General features: G+C 32.9%; 1 protein-coding gene across 10 annotated transcripts in view; it reads left to right on the plus strand.

Annotated features, from left to right (window-relative positions):
- ATP8A (ATPase phospholipid transporting 8A1) overlaps nt 1–21,065 on the plus strand; it is a 777,495-nt gene that overhangs the window by 750,710 nt on the left and 5,720 nt on the right. For all 10 annotated transcript variants that reach the window (XM_081752482.1, XM_081752481.1, XM_081752477.1 and 7 more), the window contains one exon: nt 8,966–21,065. This exon is cut by the window's right edge and continues 5,720 nt beyond it. In XM_081752482.1, the coding sequence (XP_081608608.1) occupies nt 8,966–9,063 (98 nt within the window). In that variant the 3' untranslated portion in view covers nt 9,064–21,065. The remainder of the gene's footprint in view (nt 1–8,965) is intronic.

The raw sequence follows: 21,065 nt of genomic DNA on the forward strand, positions 1-21,065 counted from the left end.
TAAATCTTGATCATTAGTTATTCCATGCCAGACTGCAGTTCGTACTGCTGGTCTCGATCATAATAAGATCCTAAATCTTGATCGTTATTCCATGTTAGGCCACAGAATATTATTGTATTAATCGTTATTATGAAATAAGGATGTAAGTTAAATGTTAGTTTCTGAATCAAATACTTTAGTTAACGATTTTCTTCGTAACTGGAGCTGCAACATTGTTGTGTCATATTTAATAGCTCGACTGCACCCAGTCGAATAACGCGTGGTTGGCAATTGGAATATGAATATAATGATAGGTGTCGGATAAGATAGCTGGGCCAGTATTTACAAAATAAACCCATGTAGCACAAATCGTTGATTCAACCCTCTATTTTTGTACTTGGTTTAACTAATTTTATTAAAGAAAAGATCGTAAGAAAAAACTAATTTGACCAAATTTTATTACTGCAGTGCGTCACAATAATTCGCATATTCAGATTATTGACTTTGGGTTCGCAATTTTTTTTTTTTTTTAATCCTGCCAGTCAATATGTTAAATAGAAGATTCGTTCATTTATTTTTACTTGAGTTATTGGCATTTCTTTCCAATATTGACGTTGGTTGAGCAATCCTTGTAGAGTGGTTAGTGTAAAAAATAACATCCAATTAAGTGACAGCAATTTTTCGCAGTTGAGCTAACCAAATGTGCTACATTGACACTATGTGCTCTTGAAGCCAAAATCACCAGCCGATAGCCCTAAAATACGGTAGAATCTTTTCGTTACCTGTCTGTTCTTTGTTGAAGTGGTAATTTGCGTTTGAATAATTAAAAATGTACTTATCAGGCAACTGATCAGGATTTGCGTGCCTCTCCGTTACTGACTTCTGTCAATTGTGGTAATAGTAGTTTGGTCAGTGATTGAAATGAAAACGCCGTAACTCTATGTTCACTTTAGTTACGTTTACCTTAAATTTACTTCAACGAGAAAGAGAAATTTACCAAGATTAGAAATAAACAATTGTCAAATCGGTCTTCACTTTCTGAAATAAAATGAAATGTAAATTTTCATACGAAGAAGTTCTAAGAAAGACAGTTCACAGTTCCTTAACTCCAAGTATAATTTATAATCTGCAGATCAGAAAGTGCTCTAATATACCTTAACGTACTACAGTCAGTTCCATAATGTTATCGTTCGCTAAATGCGTTTAATAAAGCGTTTTGTTTGTTAACACAAGAAGTTACCGATATTGTTCTATAATTGAAGTGAACAACCCTTTTATAGATAGTTTTAATTTCATAAGTTTATGAAAAAGACCTCAGAGCACCCTGGAGATTTTTTGGAAATGGTCATTCTTTTCCTGTAAGTCTTCGACAAACCAGTGCTCCTTTTTTCTAGTACATACAATGTGAGTTATAACTTCTGTCAAGCTATCGATATTAATTTTTGGAATTCGATCAGAGAACATAAAAAGACATTAAAATTTATTGTGAACTTTCTTAATTATATGTATTATGGGTTCTATTTTATTGTCATTTGTAATTGGCGTTCTCTGTTAATTATAGATATTATTATTATTATTATTATTATTATTATTATTATTATTATTATTATTATTATTATTATTATTATTATTATTAAAAATATGAGGACCATAAGTTAAACTCGCATTATATCAGTAAAATGACAGACAAATTCATATTTTTATTTGTCGTTTACTGCTGATGGGTAATTTTCTTATATTTACGGTTTATTTTCTTTCTGAGAAAACAAGGTCAGATAATCGCATAACTAGAAAGACTAAACAAAATATTAACATTTTAAAAGAAAATGTTACATATACATGAACTTCAAGATATATATATATTAATTATTCAAAACTACTACTATACTTCTATGAGCGAAAATCAATATACTTAAAAAGAAATAAATAAATTCATTCAAATTTAAGCTCTAGAAAATTATATCAGATCATGGTTCCCAAAATGTGCTTTGCGAAGAAATTGAGGAAAATGAGTTGATTTTTGTAATTGTGATGTCAGTTAGTGTTCCGTGACGAATTTGTAACCTAGAAAAAATTCTGTGGACCAATGCTTCGAAACCACAAATTAAGATGTTCAAAAAAAAAAAAAAATTTTTTTTAATATTTTTAAATTTTCTATATATTTTATGCTATTGTGAACTATTAGTAACTTAATAATAGGAAAGAATTTAATATTACAATTTTGATTTTTTTCCTAATATTTGTAAAATTATTGTACAAAATCGCTTAGCTGTGTTACTTTTAATTACTTTTTTAATTCCAAGCATGATCTTATCAACTTTGCTTCAAAGTTTTTTTCTTTCTTTTTACTAGATTCTAATATGGATCAATTACCACATGGCGCAAACACACATTATGTGTTGCACCCGCTCACAGGAAGCATATGTGCTTACTTACATGTGTTCCTTGTTTACAAGCACAGTCAGTGTGTTATACGTGTTGCATTAAGTTCATAATGCTGTTCAGCTATTAAAACATTTTTTCAATTGTTTGGTTTCACGTGCAAATATTTTTAAGTTTTATTCTAGAATCTTGTTAGGATATGAAGATATTATAATAAATTTCAAAAATTTGAATGTAGTAGATAATTTGTCTCCGGTTTTAGAACTTTTTATCTAATTAATTATATTAATCTCTAGGAATCTAATGTTTTCATCTGTACAATCTTCAGAAGTATATATCGAATGTACAGATCTGTAGTCCAAAACAAAAGTCATACTACTCTTATAATTAGTTGGCACTTCCAAACACAGAGCATCGAGTCCCTTGCAAAATATAACACAACCCTTCGAGTTTTGTTTATATTTTACTAATTTCCAATGTTGTTTAATTTCGTTTCAAATAGACTAAGCAAACAAAAGTAATGACAATATCTATGAATTCTATGCGGTGAGCAATTGCCAATTACCTGCAAGGGAACTATCACTATTTCAATATGGACGTAATCTGTAATTATTGTATTCTAAGCCCAGCATTCTGATCTGGGTAGAGAAATTCAAGATGTTTGATAGTGTAAGTTACCTGTCGCTGAGCGAGTGACCAGGAGCATCACAAGAAACTCCAAAATCTGAAATTTACACTTCAACATAACCCTTAAAAAGCAATTCGTCGCGCCTCGCCAGAATTGTTACAGATATCAGAAACAGCTGTCCGTAAGGTCCTATGTAAGAGGCTATATCGTTGTGCTTGTTAAGTGCCAATCATCCGAATCACTGTTCCTTACGTTTTGAATTCGCTTGTTTCATAGTGGACAAAACCACTAAAGATAACATACAAAATAACTTTCTTTCTGTCAGGACATGCCAGCTGCGACTCATGAACACATCTGTAGTGCCTGATGGCGTTAACTAATGCACAGTAAGACATTTGGTCCATTTTCTTCAGTGACGACAACATTACAGGAAACATTTATTGTGATATGCTAAAACTATGCCTTTTGCCGTAGATAGAGAAATTGTGGCCATCTCATCATCTTTCAATATGATGAGGTGCTCTTTCATGATTTTTATGATGTTCATTATATTCTGGGAGGATAAATAGAACTAATTTCCTGGCTTCCCAATCGCCTGGTATCACACCATTTGTTTTCTTTTGAGGATACCTTAATGATAATGGACACTTAGTGAGGATATTGACACACTTCCCGCGCCAGTAAATAATTAACGCTGTATACATTTAATGTTGATATGCTGCAATGTGTATGAATAAAGCTGAAATATCACTTGACATTCAGAGGTTTGAGGTTCATGATAAAATTTGGTGAGTTGTGATTCGTTGTAAGGAACCACGATGTTCTGTGTTACTTGATATAAAAGATGTACCTTAAATATAAATGGTAACGGGCTTTGTGAAACATCGTGTAACGGATATATATTCGCGGTTGGAAACCTTTCTGATACAAGTCATTAATTTCTAAAATTCGTTCAGGAGATACCGCACGGGTATGTTTAAATAGAGGGGATGCTATTTTGCTGATGGTTTTTATTTCCTGAACTCATAGTTGCCAAGCTGGCTTGGCTTAAAGATTTCTCGTGCTTTTAGTAGAAACATTTCTGTGATGTAATTAATTTGTTTTCAAAATTTGTCCCCAACGTCTATGTTGTGTATATTGGCAAATAAATTTTGGAACTTGTCTACAGTTTCCTTAAATTAATAACAATACGACTTCCTTTAAGTCGCTCCAACTGAAAACTTATTTTAAATAAAACTAGAAAATGTGGCATTTTAACTCTTATTTTATGTAATATCCGTTTCATTCGTAAAAATATTTATTTTAAATAACTTCGAAGTTCTTATTGAATTATTTTCTGCCCAATAGAATAGTATAGAGTGTTTTATATAAAATCAATACATCTGTACTGAAGGGTACATACATTTAAAAGATTCAGTTAAAGTAACAAGTTACCTAGTAACTTGTAACTGCTATAATAAGCCTTGAAAGTGCCATCCAGTTATATACAGACATCATTGCGCTCGTGCGACTATGTGTTCAGTAACACGTCTTAATTCGTGAGGAGAGATGTTTTCTATTGTAATTGTAATGTTTACTTTCAATTGATCGATGGTCCGATGAGGCAAAACCTTGCCTTTGAAAGGTCCCCATAAATTTAAAAAAAAAAAAATCTCAGGGTAATAAGTTCGGTGATCAGGAGACCATAGCCTTTCGCGGACAAGCATGTTGTTATGAAACACTGTGTTAATACGCATCTTACTTTAATTAGATGTGTAAGCAGTCGCATTATCTTATGCCACAATGTGTTTCATTTTCAATAATCGTACATAGAACAATTTACATATTAATATAGCGATTCAACTGTTAAAAATAATTGCTTAGGGTTCAAGTAGTTATTAACGATCTGAAACAAGAGCCAATTGCAAATAAGTAACTCGTTTAGCTTAATTTTGTTCTTTCAGTTCACGCTCGTTCACACTACGGTTACATGATGTAATCGAAATTAGAGTTTATTAACATTCGGTGGCGTATTGAGCGGATACCCCGACTTGTTGAAGTAATCGATTTTTTTGGAGCTCCTGCAAATTATGTCGATTACTTTGGGTCTGTACTTTCGGAGACTTACAACAGATCCTTTATCCTCCGTTTCCTATACAAATCTTGAATCGTACTCTAGAGGCCTTGCTGAAATCAGGGTATTTTGCCACAATCATGTCTTTAGTCCCCTTAATTGCACTGAGTGTTCTGAGCAAAGACAAGTTCTAGCCTACTTACCCTAAGTAGCTAGGTGCGGCAACTGAACCAGTTAGGCAGGGATAGAGTGGCTAGTTTCTTTCCCCTTTTGATTTCAAAAGTTATATGACAAGCTGGTATCAAAGAACAGGTTAAGAATTAGGATTAGGAATATCTCATAAGCAAGAACTGTGTAATTATGGCTTCACTACGCAGGTAGTCGCTTGTATACGTCAATCGATACTCCTCCGATATAAGGCACTTTGACATTCTGCAGTGTCAAGGAACCATAATATTCATAGAGTGTTATTCTTCTTAATGAAGCACGTAAATGTCAGCTCGTTCCTCAAGTGAACACTATGTCATTTTTCATAAAGGAACAACTTACTACATGCTATTACAAACAACAAACAAGCCACAATCAACTTACAATTACGGAAACCTTCGATAGAGATGAGGCAGAATAGCATTGGTAATATGGCCAATATATCATTGTAATTACATCTTGGGGCCATTGTGGCTCAGTGGTAGAGCACTTGCCTTTGGTGGGATTCCTGGTTCGTTCCCAGCTCGCTCGAAGTGAACTTCGTGGTGGACAAACACTGTGTGCGTGGATTTTCTTGGTGTTCTCCCACTTTCTTCGTTTAACCATTTCGTTCATCATCGTCGCTATCTCCTTTGGCATCGGTGTGTAATCGTGAGACGTTAAACTAAAAAAAGTACATACTGTCCATGATGCGTACATATTACTATCTACAGTGTGTTCCAATTTTATGTAGGACACAGTATGGTATGTAAAGTAAATAGTACCAAATGTACTTTTCGTGGAGATACAAATGCACGTGGAGCACGGCTTAAGTACTGTTAGTGCAAATAATAAGTTTGTATTAATGATTACAAAAGTATGTAATCATTTATATAACAATATGTTGTCATTGGTTACATTGTCGTGAGACGTTGAGTGGATGAATACTTTTGCACGGCAACACTACCAATTATCCATAAACAAGCTGAGTGATATTAAAATATACAGCTTCTTTAAGCAGATTCATATTTGATACAAATAGCAAGTCGTACACACAGAAAAGGCGTTTTGCACGAATGACTTCGCATACCTTGATCGAGTGTAATAATATTGTGAAATTAATAGGAAACATCACCAGTAGCGTCGGTAGAGAGTTGTGGGTATTTTATAAACATACACTACTTGACACCATTTAGATAATGTTACACGGAGATGATTGTCTAAAACTTTTGTGTACTATTTTGTACTATTTCTGCTCAAATGTATTGTTTCTCTTGTTAGTAACGTATGGTCTGTGGAAACCTATGGCTTGAAGGATTGGATATGAACACAATATGATTCACGGGATGGCTTTAGTGTTGGTCTAATAACGGTGCACTGAGGTGGGAGAGGCACCAACCTATGACGCTACTAATTACACAATTATAATTAAAGTGATTATTTCAGTTAAATGTTGCACAGTTAGATATGGAGTTTTATTTTATTTTATTACTTCTTTGTCATCCTGTTTGACTGTTCTGATAAGAAAGAAGCACTGGTAACTATTTTAGTGTGTTCACAACAATTCTTCGTCTTATTCTTTCCTGACAACGTATGCAATCGATAAAATATTGTATTTTGTAATATTGTATAATCATTTATTAGTTTCAGCAGTTAGTACAAGGGGCATTCAATAACTATTTTCACCCTCAACGTTTCATGAAATTCGTTTATTTTACAGAAGGAATAACAAGGAACTGAGGACACCGTAGTCTAGTGGCTAGAGTGTTAGACCCGGAGAATGGTCCCGGGTTCGATTCCCAGCCGGTGCTTCCCAATTTTCGGCGTCCACCCAGCGTTGTGAGGCAAACTGGGGAGTCATGTGAAAACAAGATGTGACGGCCACTAAATCTAGAAAGCTCCTGATGGACGTGCTCGCCGTTAGGCTCGACCTAGTTCAGCCGGTCGCTAGCGGATGGCGCTGGAGCAGGCTTCGGCCCACAAACTGGGCTGTTACACCAATACACCAAGTAGTTTGGTTTTGTTTAATAACAAGGAGTTCCGCCAACATAAAAGGCTGCACATAGTTCATTTAAGGAATTATTAATTGATTGGAATCAAAAGAGAAGTTATAGTTTCACCAACATAGAGTGCTGGTTACTAGGTGCAGTTAACGAATTGTTAATTCGAATCAAAAGAGGAGTTAAGGTTTTCGCCGATGTAGAAGCCTGGACACAGTTCATTTAATTAATTTGTAATCAAAAGAGGAGTTACAGTTTTACCAAACTTAGAGCTCCACCAACATAGAAGGCTGGTCACAGTTCATTTAAGGAATTATTAATTGATTGGAATCAAAAGAGAAGTTAGTTTCACCAACATAGTGTGCTGGTCACTAGGTGCACTTAACGAATTGTTAAGTCGAATAAAAAGAGGAGTTCGAGTTCCGCTAGCATAAAAAGCTAGGCATTGGGTGCATTTTAAAGTACAAATAAGGTTGAAAGACTCGCAACTAACGGAATGGTGAAAGGTATGCGTTATCTTCGTGATGAGATATTGGGAGATACAACTAGTATTGAATCCTATATGGTATAAATCGAGAAAATATATCATTTTATATCATACAATTCCTTCATAGATCCAAATTAAGTTATATTCAAAGAGTGATAAAAACATGCATGAATAGACCAGATTCGATCCCTAGTCTCCGATTTGTCGTTTATGTACGCTAACCACTACGCTTCACAGTCCACTCCCTTGAACAGTTATACATTCTATCACTTGCCTAACCGGCATAACCGTGGGACGTAACACTCAAAGATTTCAATCTATCATTTGGAGTTGGCGCTCAACTTCTTAGAAGACTATACCACAGCTATACAACCTAGTTTCTGTATTACAGAACATTTCTGACAGCTGAATTATATATTATACTCGCATATGTTAAATTAACTAAATATAATATTATTTCTTCTGTTTATTATTAAAATCGGTTATTTCGGCTAGCAAATGACATCAAACAAGATTTACAACATTTCCGCGCAGGGATCTTCTGAATTTTACGTTGGGAAATAAATCACATAATATGAACAGTGTCTAGCTGTTTGTCTAATATTTACTAAATGTTGGATGACCCATCAACGATTTTCCAACCATGCCAATCAATATTTTTTTGTTAGCTGAATCAATTGTGTTATTTGGGATTCCTATCGGATACTAATTCTCCATAGATAGATATATCGCTGATAATAAAATGTCTGATGTATTGAATGCCCCTTGATTAATTTTATTGAACATGAAATATAGTTAAGGTGTTTCGCTGTTTATTAATATTTATTTCTAAAATTATAAAATTTATTGTTAAATTAATGATATAATTAGAAGTATTTTAGGATCTAGTTTATATTCATAACTTTTTATAAGTGCAGTAAAGTTTGTTGAAGTAGCAACCTCTGTATGGAGTCATGTATATTTGACCGTGTGCTGTTGTTACTTCATAAGATGTCTATCCTTAATTCTACAGAAAGTGTTCAACGTAGATAGATGGTAAACTGAAAGAGTAATCAGTCCACAGACATGCGGCCAAATTAGAAACGTAGTGAACTTACTTTGCATGTACTATCTTAAAAAAAAAAAAAAAAAAAAAATCAGGGTTTCCAAATATTCAGGAATAGATATAGTAACTTTTTTTTTAACAAAAAGATTTTATTTCACTTTATAAACGTTTTTCAACAGTATATTTATTCCAACATTTTCTGTAGATGGCTACGCTTTTTCTCAAGAGGAACATGGAGCAGTAACGCAATCCGAGGTGATCAGGGCGTACGACACGAACCTGCCGAAGCCTGGAGGGATGTGAGGGACTCCGTGCTCTCAAGGGCTAAACGCCAACCTAGTACGCGCTGCATCTTGGTGGATGCAGGCGATGATGAGGTTTGATCACTGGTTCTTCAGTAATGTGTTGCTTATTACCATTATATTGTCTTCATGTCTTTAAAACAAGAAAATACGGTAGGTATTTCTGGTATGCATGTCTACAACAAATGAATGTTTTAAAAAGCATTCCTGAACGAAAGAGGAAAAGAAGAGAAAAGAACCAATGATGTCGTATATTTTGTAAATGTTGATATGTACCCGATTGTTGTAAGTATTGGTAAGATATCCGTTGCATGTGTGTACGGGATAAACAGTAAATGAAAGATAAAAAAAGCAAATCAATTCTTTTTTACTATTATTTTTCTAAATATCCTGGCAAATTATGTTTGTTTTTCCGGTCTAAAATTGAAAAAAAAGAAAGACAAAATTTGTATAATATTAAAAGATTACCATTTTAGTACAGAGTTCTGAAAAGTATAGAAGGGTAACGTAAATGAAGTATTTTTAGTCACATCCATGGCTAATGTTATCTTCAGCGTGGTACTTTCAATGAAAGCTAAACAAAAGAAAAAAATCAGATTTCAAAAGTTATTTTGATGGATTTTATTGTGTATCAGATGGACGTAGGAGAAAAAAAAAACTTTTTTAAATGGAACATTTTTTTTAATTGCTCATTCACTAGTCATCTAAGTAACAAGGTATTCAAACATTACATAAAGATATATATCTATAAAGTACATGCGTACGTGTGTGTGTATGTATGTGGTATATTTGTATGAGAAGAAACGCAATGGTACAAGAACTAAAGTAAATTGTTCTTACTAGAGATATGTGAATTTAAAATATGATCTTTATTTTATATAGTATTAGCTCAGTAAAACAAAAGAAAAAGACGTGAGGTGTATTTGTTGTGTATGTAACTAGAATCATAAGAACAAATGTTATTATAGATGTAGAAATGTAGTTGCAGTACTGTGCTCATATTTTGACCGTTACAGCTTATCCATCCAAAAGTATATTTGGTATGATATTTGAAAATTTTTGTAGTCGTTCATTCAGTTTTTTGTCATCCTTGAGTGTATTTTAAACAATCAGAGGTTAGAAAATAAATATTTTGTAGTAGCATGTGAAGTAATGTGCTATATATATAAACTCAGATATCTATGCAAATTTTTAAACTATACTACAAAATATATTTTCGTACTAAAAGAGGTATTCTTCGTCTTATATATACATTCTGATAGTGTAATCAAGAATCGGAAAGAAACTGAAGGTGGAATATGACATAGTGTGAGAAAGAGATACTGAATTTCATTACAAAGTCGATCATTGAGATTTTTTTTTTTTTTTTTTTAATCTTAAAATCTTTGCTTTTTTAAGGTAAATTATAGACTTTCAGTTAAGCAGCTACAGCATTATCTCTATTTATCCTAAGATCATGGTTCGTACTTTATTCTCTTCAGAATAGAACACCTTTCAAACGGTGCCAATCACATGTCTCCGTCATGTATCTGAGGCGAGAAAATCGCGAAAAATAGGATTTTTTGTCATTTTATTTTATTTAATTTTATTTATTTGTTTTTAAAATTTTTTTGTCCCTCTGGATCCTCTTTCCTGTTTTAATGCAAAGATCTGAAAAAAAATCTGGTAAATGCTAAGGGGTGCACTGAATGTGTGTACAAAATTTCAATCTTCTAGGTACAAAAGTAAGCCCGCCAAAAAATAATAAAAATAGGCATAACAAAAAAAAAATATCTTTTTAAAATTAAGACGTCATCACACCGTATGTCTCGACGCAGAAAGGCATGAAACCATACGTAACGTATTTTACAATGCCTCCGGGCTTGAAAAAGAAAGAAAAAAACGAAGTAAAAGCTTTATTGATACCTTTTTAATCGAATAATGAAGATACTACCCTAGTGCCTAAAAATGGACACTAAAATTTGTAAGGGTTTAAAGGATGTAAAGGGATGTAGAATGTAAATAGATGGTATATTTAATTCTCCTGGATAATATCACCTTCTTCTTCTAAATCTTTTTCCCAATTAGCTTGGGGTGAGCTTTACGGATCGCTGTCCTCCACCTTTTTCTATCTTACGTCATATCCGTTGTGACACCACACTTCACCTTATCGTTGTTCACACAAATCTCCCCACTTCTTCTTTGATCGGGCCCCCGTTCGTTTCCCATTCAGTTCTATAATATCCACTCGGTGACTTACGTATTCCGGAGGTCTTCTTACTTGTCCGAACCATCTAAGTTTACTTTCTTGCAGTTTTCAAACTACTGGTCTCACCTTCACTGTTCCCCGAATCACTTTGTTTTTAATTCTGTCCTTTCGCGTTACTCTACTGTCACTGCAGTATCTTCACTCCGATTGAAATACTGTGGAAATTAGTAAAAAAGATGATTTCCAAACTTAATGCTAGTGCTGTTAATTATAGCAATGCAAATGAAAGCAAATACCACAAATTGTCGTCTCCATTTTCACTTTGAATGATTAAATGATGTAACAAGTAGCTTGTTAAACCATTCTTAAATCTAGCTGTTTTTTTCCGGGATATAAATGTTTCCTCTAATATAACATTTTTGGGGAAACAGGACATCATTCTCCTCCCTAGTAATGTTCAGTTGCATAAACTTTATACCAATATTCTGCAACATTTAGCAGGATATCTGTTCCTTTCGGACAATATCTGAGTTCGATTACCAGTTGAGTACCTGCTTCGAATACATACCCGAGTAGTGGTTGGGATCCCACTTTCAGCAATAGGTCGTGTTTCATATAGCCGTACTGCTGAAAAAGGACGTTATTAAATTCCAATTAACTAAATAGAACAGGATATGGTGCTAGAAAAACAACAACATAGAAATCAAAATGATTGGCATTTACATAATTTTATTGAGAGAAAAACTGAAATCACGAAACGGAAACAGTGTTGTCAAGCCACAATAGTTCGTCGTCGAACCGTAGAAGAGAGAAGAAGAATATAACGCTTTGACACTTATCAGTTGTGGCTCGAAACAATAACTTGTGTTGAGTGCTTTCACAGTGCATGTAATTCTCAATCTAATCATAAAACTATCAATTATTTTAATTAGTAAGGTACTTTCCTATGTTTCTCTATACAATAAATTGAAATGTTCTTTTTAATTTATGCGGGCGGGGATGGTATATTGTTATCGATCAAGTCAAATCACCCTTCAATTGAAATGCTACCCCATAAATATTAATTTTCTACCCTCCGATTAACTTTTTTATCGAAATTCCCATTTTTTTTTTAATACAGAATATGTGGCGGCTATGAAACCATGTTGAATTATTATTAAAAATTAAAATAATTTTATTTGAAATTGAAAGAAATTACTTTTAATATACAATTATTCTCGAAATTTTTGCATGCACAATTTCATGTCTAAAATTTTGTTACGAAATCTTGTTACTGAAATAGTAATGTGATCTCTTTTTTTATTGTTATTATTATTATCATTATGGTAGAACATTTTCTCCCAATTCATTAGTAATCATTGTTATTTGTTAACTTTTTTTTTTCTGAAATTATTTTTTGTGAAACGAAGGAACAAATAATCATACATGGTTTTCTCATCAGGAACTGAGTAGTTTTATTCAGTTTACGAGGTACGCCCACAAAATAAGTGTACTAGAGCCCTCGCAGGTAGAGGGAATTTGTTGTTGCTGTATTGGTCACATTGGCGTGTAGCTTAACTCCTACCCTTTCCAGCGAGCCCAGTCACGAGTCAGTACGACCAAAACTGTGACCACAGTAACCTCTCCCGTGAAAAATGTCGATAAAATCTACCGCCAAATGCGAGATTCGCAGCGTTATCGTTATCTCGTTGTGAAGGGAAAATCTTCGTCTGAAGTGTTTAACGAGATGAAATCAGCTTATGGCGAAGAAATTATGAATCGTACGAGTGTGCTTAAATGATGTCATGAATTTAAAAACGGTCGTAGTGATCTGCGCGATGAACAAAGGAGTGGAAGACCGTCGATTTTGGCTGATATGCGCATTCTCTTGACTTGGCGCCTTTACAGTATCATCTGTTCACCTCTCTGAAGATGAACATGGGTGGGTAAAAAGTTTCAACTGACGAGGAAGTGAAGATGGAGGTGAAAAATTGTACAAAAGAGGTGGCGGCAGACTTCTTTGACCAAGGCATTAAAAAAAAATTGATCCCTCGTCTCACTAAGTGCATCGACATGGATGGCGACTACGTAGAAAAATAGTTCATATATGTACTGATGTAACCATGTAAAAGTTTTGTTTTAAATAATTTTTTTGAATTCTACAAAGATCTATTACACCTATTTTCTGGACGTGTCTCGTATTAACTTGCATATTCATGTAATCTGAGGAATATCTTTTAAGATTATTTTATTTTATTTAACGCTTCGTGTGTGAAGTGCTTGTCTAACCTAGAGGTCGAGAAAACATTTTTTTATATAGTTAACAAATGTAGAAAAAAAAAAGTTGTTTAGATTTGACACAGACAGATGTGTAGAGTATTAAGTTGTGTACTTAATCCAGAATACTAATACGTGTTCAGTGATTTCGTTACAATATAATGAACGGCATTTGTGTTGTTAATATGTTAGATACATATATTAAAATAATCATAGTATGTTAATATATAAGTCAGTTTTTAATATTTTGTTTTAATGTAGCTGTGACAAATGTTGATTGAGAACATTATTTTTGTATGTCAGTTTTTTGTTAATGCCGTTTAAGTAAGATACAAACTTCTGATCAACATATCATATGACCATAACATCACACTTATAGTATTGTTCATTTTATTATTAAGAAAAATAAAATGAAGATGTGTCTTTTTTTTTTTTTTTTTCTGGTCAGTTGCAAATTATGGTTCTAATATGTCTGTGTATTATAATGTACGGAATATAATAGCACTGGCGACTGAAATCTTATAATGAACTTCAGTCGCATGGCGCTCTAACTGATGTGTTTAATTGGGCTTACCGTTTTGTTCTCTTAATTAATTCGGTACATAAACATAACTAATAATTTAACATACGCATAATCCTTATCAAATGTAATTGTATGTAGCGATTTGTCGACGCACCGAAATGATATTTAAAAGAAACCAAGAGGTGGGCTAACTGAACGGAATTCATTGTAGAAAGATATGAAATCTTGATGAGTAATATCATAAGAACTATCCCCGATAGCACACATAAGATTTTCAAACGATTTTATCATAGATTCTCTGTGCGGTAGATGTGTATTCAAAGTGACTTCAAATGTGTGTTATGGAAATGTTTTCCTAATTATCCGAATAAACTGCGCGCGTGCTGTGGTACGTGTGGCTCTGAATTCAATTTCTGATGGGTGCATAGTGTTTTCTGTATGCTATCTCAGCATAGCGAAATAATAATTGAAGAACCACTCGAATTAAACAGTAGCAGAATGTGCTTCATAACAGCGTTAAGAGCTGATGCTTATCACAAATAGGGGACACCGCAGTCCAGTGGTTAGAGCGTTGGACTCATGCCCGTGTGGCCCCGGGTTCGATTCCCGGCCGATGCTTCCTAATTTTCGGCGTCCACCCAGCGTCGTGAGGTAAACTGGGGAGCCACGTGAAAACAAGACGTGATGGCCACTAGGTTCAGAAAGCTCATGATGCACCTGTTAGGGACAGGTAGTCGCAGCGTGCTGACCACGTGTTCGCTGCTGTACTGGATTTAGTTCAGCCAGTCGCTAGCGGATGGCGCTGGAGCAGGCTTAGGCTCACAAATGGGCCTTCACGCCAAGTGGTTTTGGTTTGGTTTGTTTTCTTGCTTATCACAACTACCAATTGAGTAGGAGCATCTGAAAACTCTGTTTTACAAAACGTATAAGTTTCTGAAACACTAGAATGATACTAAAATCATTTGTAATTACTAATTACTAATTGTAATTACTAATGCTATCACTTCTAATTTCTCATAAACTTAAGGTTGTTAAATACCTATACATTTTAGTTTCCACCCTATCGTTTATATGACAAAATATTCTCCTTTTTTCATGCTTTGTTAAAAGGAATGTAGTTTACGTTTATTACGTTTTTAAAGATAGATGATTTATATTCAGTTTCAGGGGAACATATCATTCTTTAAAAGTAGAATTAAAACCAGTTATAATAAGAGTTAATTTTAAGAAGAATTTAGACAAATATTAGAAATTTTCATTGTACCATGACACATTGTAGAACATATCGTTATCGAAAGGAAAGTAGCTTCAATCTCCAACAATGTCTCTTCTGGAATATATCTCTGTTAACTTAAATTTGACTTCACATATTTGAGGGATTAATTAATAATTTCCCCTGTCCATTTGTTGATTTATTACGATTAGAATTTAGATTTCGGCATCAGTGGCCATGTTAACCAGTCTCGTATGAGGGATGACGTCCAGAGGAAAGGGAAGGAAGCGGACTGGGACCTGTGTTAGATACCATCCCGGCATTTGCCTGGTGTGAATGAGAAAAACCCAAGAAAACGTCATTCAGGATGGCTAAAAAAAAGCTTTCACACTTTTTGGATCGACTGTCCCCACCGGGAATCGAGACCACTCACACTAAAGGCGAGAGCGTTAGCGACTACGCTAATCGGTGCCACTTGCTAATTTATTGTTGTATCAATTGAAACCTGTTGTATTATAAAGATGGGTTTATTGTATTATAAAGGAGGATTTAAAATTCAGTTTGTAATATATTTAAAATTAATGTCACTTAAATTAAGTGTAAATTTTAAATATTAATATAACAACATTTAATTTTCTTCAAGTAAGGTACATTTAAATAGAGATAAAGAAAAACTCAATATTGTTAAACTGTTAATCCATTAATAATCAAACTATTAAAATCCTCATTCACTTAAAAAATATATATATATATATATTCCCATGTAAATCAATAGGTGGGAAAAAAACTGTAAGTACCTAATAACCTTAAGCTACATACAATCGTAGAAATCTTATGATTCCTGTAAGTTTTAAATTAATATTCCTGTACAACTCAGTGGCGTACGCAAAGGAGGTTTCCAGGTTTGACCCTCCGTCTCTATTCAATAAGATGATATGGAAGAATAATCATGTATCATATTATGACATGCATACAAAAATCGCGCATTTGCTGAAAGATATGAGTTTGGGTGCATGAATATTATTATACCGTCTTCGATAAAATTTTCAACGCTACTGGTACAACACTATTACCTCTTTAAAACAAACTCGGTCCTCATGAGCTAAAAATAACATAGTTTTAATTATCATTAAAGATGTTCATATTATATCGATATTTATTCAGCGTTTAAAATTAAACTGTAGACAGAGAAGCTTCCTCTTAGTTAGGTCCAGCTTACTTCACCCATTATTAAAAAATAAATAAATAAATAAAAATAAAATAAAATGCTTATGGGTGCTCCTTGGGATTTTACTATAATCTGTATTAAATGTGTTTTGTAAAACAACTTATAGTTTTAAACAATTTCTTGCTGTTACTGTGTGATACACAAAAGTAAACTATCTAGTGCATTAGGTAATTACTGTGCTAAATGGAGTGAGCTTATTCACTTGGGCAACAGAACTTGTTATTAAGTGTAGTCTTCCAATCTTGTTTACAGATTTTAATGCTCTTGACCTTGACATTAGTGTTAACTTGTAAAGAAAGCAGTTTATTTTGTTTAAATGTTAGAAATTTGAAATATACTGCATTACAAGTGTTCGTATTATTTGATTGGTGAAGTTAAAAGTAGATTTTTTTTCCTGGTAAGTGGCCTTATCTTTAAAACCACCTATGCAGAGAAACTTCTTTCGGAGTTTAATCTGCTCATATTTTCTCCACTTATTCTTTAAGTGTTTGAATACGTATATTTGTAGTAAATATTATTATACCTAGATATTTTGTTAGGGAAGTCATTTAACTATGCGTACACACTTAAGAATGTTCATCTTTGTGAAGCATCTATAACGGAACAAAATCGTTAAGTCATACAATACTTTAACATGAGTCTTTAAAAAATATACAAATTTGGATATTATTTTTAGAGTAATCACAGTAATCTCAGTAAGATGATTGTAACCCGTGATGATTGTAAGTCATAAGTAAATAAAATAATTGAATGATTACTTAAACAACGGAAATTGTACAAGTTAAATACAGTTAATCTAATACAATTGTACAGTTAATGTAAACAAATATAGATAACGTTATTTAGATGTTAAGTGCAAATCGTTTCAAGAAAATGTTTTGTTATATTATCTTACAATTAACAAGAGAACTTATTGCTAAAAACAAATAATTGTTCTGAGATATCCATGTTGATATAATGGACATATCCGAGAAATATCCCAGGTAATATGCACAGGAGTTCTGAAGATAACCCATGGTATTGAATTGGTAGAGTGAGTTATATGTGTTTTCTTCAGTGGTCTAGAAACTTATGAAAATTTGTACTTGAAATAAAACATAATCAAAGAATTAGTAGAAGAGATGTTGATATTACAGGCAAAAATAAGAAATCTAAACGTTTATAACACATTCGCTTTCAATTAAATTACAATGAAATATTATTGCAATCGTAGCATAAATAATGAAATTTTTGCTAACAATATTTCATTGTAACAATAGTTGTTTTTCTTTATATTAATGCAATAATTGGGTTGGTTTTGTTTCTAATACTTGCGATGTGAGGTACGAGCTATTTCTAGACATTGTTTATCCCACATAATCAAAGTTACTAAACATTTCAGAATCTTGAGTATATTCAAGTGTTAATTAGGACATTACGAACACTTTTTTTTAAATTTATTTCACTGAGGATTCACAGCTTTTGGAAGTAGACTACAAATCGCATTGAAAAAGATAAGAAAATACAAGAATCCTATTTAACGGCTAAAGTCATCCGTGGTATGCAGAAGAAAACAAATTAAATGACTAAGGTTTCCATGGTATGCAGAGAAAAAAAGCAACTAAAGCCATTCATGGTATGTAGGAGAAAAATAACTAAAATCGTCCATGGTACTGGAAAATACTTAAATAACCAAAGTTGTTCATGGTATTCAGGTAAAAAGCAAACAACTGTTGTCCATGGTCTGAGGAGAAAATAAACGGCTAAGATCGTTCATGGTATGCAGAAGAAAATAAATAATTGTTCTTCTAGTCTGAGGAGAAAATAAACGACTAAGGTCTTCATGGTATGCAGGAGAAAATAAATAATTGCTGTCCATGGTCTGAGGAGAAAATAAACGACTAAGATCGTGCATGGTATGCAGAAAATAAATAACTGTTGTCCATAGCATGAGAAGAAAATAAACGACTTGGGTCGTTCATGGTATGCAAGGGAAACTGAGCAACTGTTGTCCATAGTATGAGGGAAAAATAAAGGACTAAGGCAGTTCATGGTATACAAGAAAAAAGCATTCATGTCATTCATGGTACGCAGAAAAATGAACAGATAAAATTGTTTATGGTATGCAGTAGAAAAATAAACAACTGAGGTCGTTCATGGTATGCAGGAGAAAGATAAACGATTAAATTCGTCCGTGGTATGCTTGTTAAAAGTAAACTTTACAACGTAGATCATCTATAGTAATCAGAAAAAAATGAACTACTAAATTTGCCCATCATATGCAGGACAAAACCAAGCCTACAAGGTCGTTCGTAAAACGTAAGGTAAAAGTAAATAACACAGGTTATCTATAGTAGCAAGCGTGATGCCGGTGTGTAGGTAAAGTGGGAAATAATTAATTAACTTTGACTTAATCTTAGTTAGGATGGGATATACCTAGTATAAGGTTACTTAGGTAAAGTTTTGAAAAATACCGAAGGAAAGTTAGCTTTTGTAATCTATTATTACCTAACGTAACCAAATAATCTGAGCCAAAGATACTAAACTGATCTTTTCCACTTAGCTTAATCATTTTTTAAAACATGGATTTCCTATCGTACAACATAACATACCCTTATTTTCTATTAAATGCATGGCTATATGTAATCAGTAACTCAATTCTATGTGGCTTTGGTGTTAGAATTAGCATGAACTGGATTTTTCTTTCTTCTTTTTTCTATCACTATAATAATGTATTGAGTATTATTTAAGAAAATATAAATTGCAATATATATATATATGCTTTTTTAAACCATGAAAATATTAATTTCTTCAAGTATAAAAATTCATTTGATAAAAGTAAAAGAAAACCCGTTATATCGTAAGTGAAGATAGTGAAACATAAAATTGATTTTCGTGATTCAATATGAGAAATTAAAGATTGTCAGTCTTTAACATATTATAAAGAAAATTATTTTAAGGGTATGTTTAAACGATACCTGACTATTTTCAACGTAAATTTTGCCTTATGAGTGGGTCATTAACTTTTTAGTATGAGCTAGACTGGATCATACTGTAAAAAATTATAAGAGAAATGTGCGTAACATATTTCTTGCTTTTGGCTCACGAATAATTAGTGGGTTGCAAATATGTTTTCCATACCTCTCGTTATAGGTTCCATCAAAGATGGAAACATCACCCTGGAAGTCAGACTGAACAAATAATATTTCTTATTTAAACGAGAAGAAAAGATCTTGATTAAAGGGCCTTGAAAGTTATATATGAAGATATAAACACTTTTTACATATTATTAAAACTTTGCAAAAACCCATCACATTGTACATATACACTTGCACATCGCAAATCCTAATTGCGCATTATTATCACTTACAGTGCTGACCTCTGGGACGCAGGTCATCCCAAGAATTGACCTGCCACTATTTTTGCTACATTTAAAAAAATATATATATATCTCAAAATTTAGAAATGTGAAACACTCGTGTTAAACACTGTTGAAAAGTTCGAATCTTCCTCTTTATTCTGATATATAATACGTTACATTATAAGGACATGCCTTCCTTGGAAGTTCCATCATAAATAAGATGAAATATGCTAAAAAGTAATAAAAAAAAAGAAAGAAAGACAAGATCCATGACATTCAAAATGAAAACACATGCATAAAGATATGCTCACAAAACGATTATGAGCATTTGCCCACCATCTAGTGACGAAATGAGAAACTACGATGTTTAAACATTACTCAGGATTCCTAACTCCGCAACTGTACAGAAAGTGACAGTTGAAATTTTGAAAATAGGCTCCGTATATTTACGTGAGTGTGTGATTTGTAAGAAATGTGTGTAATACATATTTAGTCAAAAGTAAATTATTTAGAAAATCTGATTAAATCGCGATAACAAACGTACGTCAGAGATGTTGATTTTTATTTCATACGTTAATCGTAATTTTCCCTTCATTTTATGTAGATTCTCTGAAGCATATAAGAATTTTTCATCGCGAATTACGATTAACGCGAATTCTTAAAAAAAAAAAAAAAAAAAAAATCTTTGAAGCCATGGAAAGCCTTATCAATTCCAAGAACAACTCAAGACTAAGAAATAATTCATAATATGGAGTTACATAATGTTGAAAGTTTCAGACAATGATAATATTTCAAACTTACTAAGGACAAATTTGTGTGCAAGAATTCACATTACAAGACACATCGAAGAGAAAGATCTTTCAGAATAACGTTTTTCTGGAAGATAACTTAAATCAATAATAAATATCTAAAATGTATTATTTCAACTAAAAATACAAATCGCTGAGCAAACCCAACGTTTATTTTAAAATAATAAATGTTGTAACAGTTTTACCAACTAACTGAGCATATTAGCTTTATCAGGTTACAGTGTCTGTAACCTCTGTAATCAGACACTGTAACCTGATGAAGCCAATATTTACAGTTAGTTGGTGAAACTGTCACCATATTTATTATTTTTAAATAAACTTTAAATAAACATTGACTTGCTCAACGATTTGTATTTTTAGTTTGTTACTTAAGATAGCAAAGCAAATATGAATCAGTTAACTAAAATGGATGTCTCTTGCTCGAAAAATGAATCACGGAATTTTTA

The sequence above is a fragment of the Thermobia domestica genome, chromosome 3 (assembly GCF_964235325.1).
Source record: "Thermobia domestica chromosome 3, izTheDome1.hap1.1, whole genome shotgun sequence".
Classification (NCBI taxonomy): Eukaryota; Metazoa; Arthropoda; class Insecta; order Zygentoma; family Lepismatidae; genus Thermobia; species Thermobia domestica.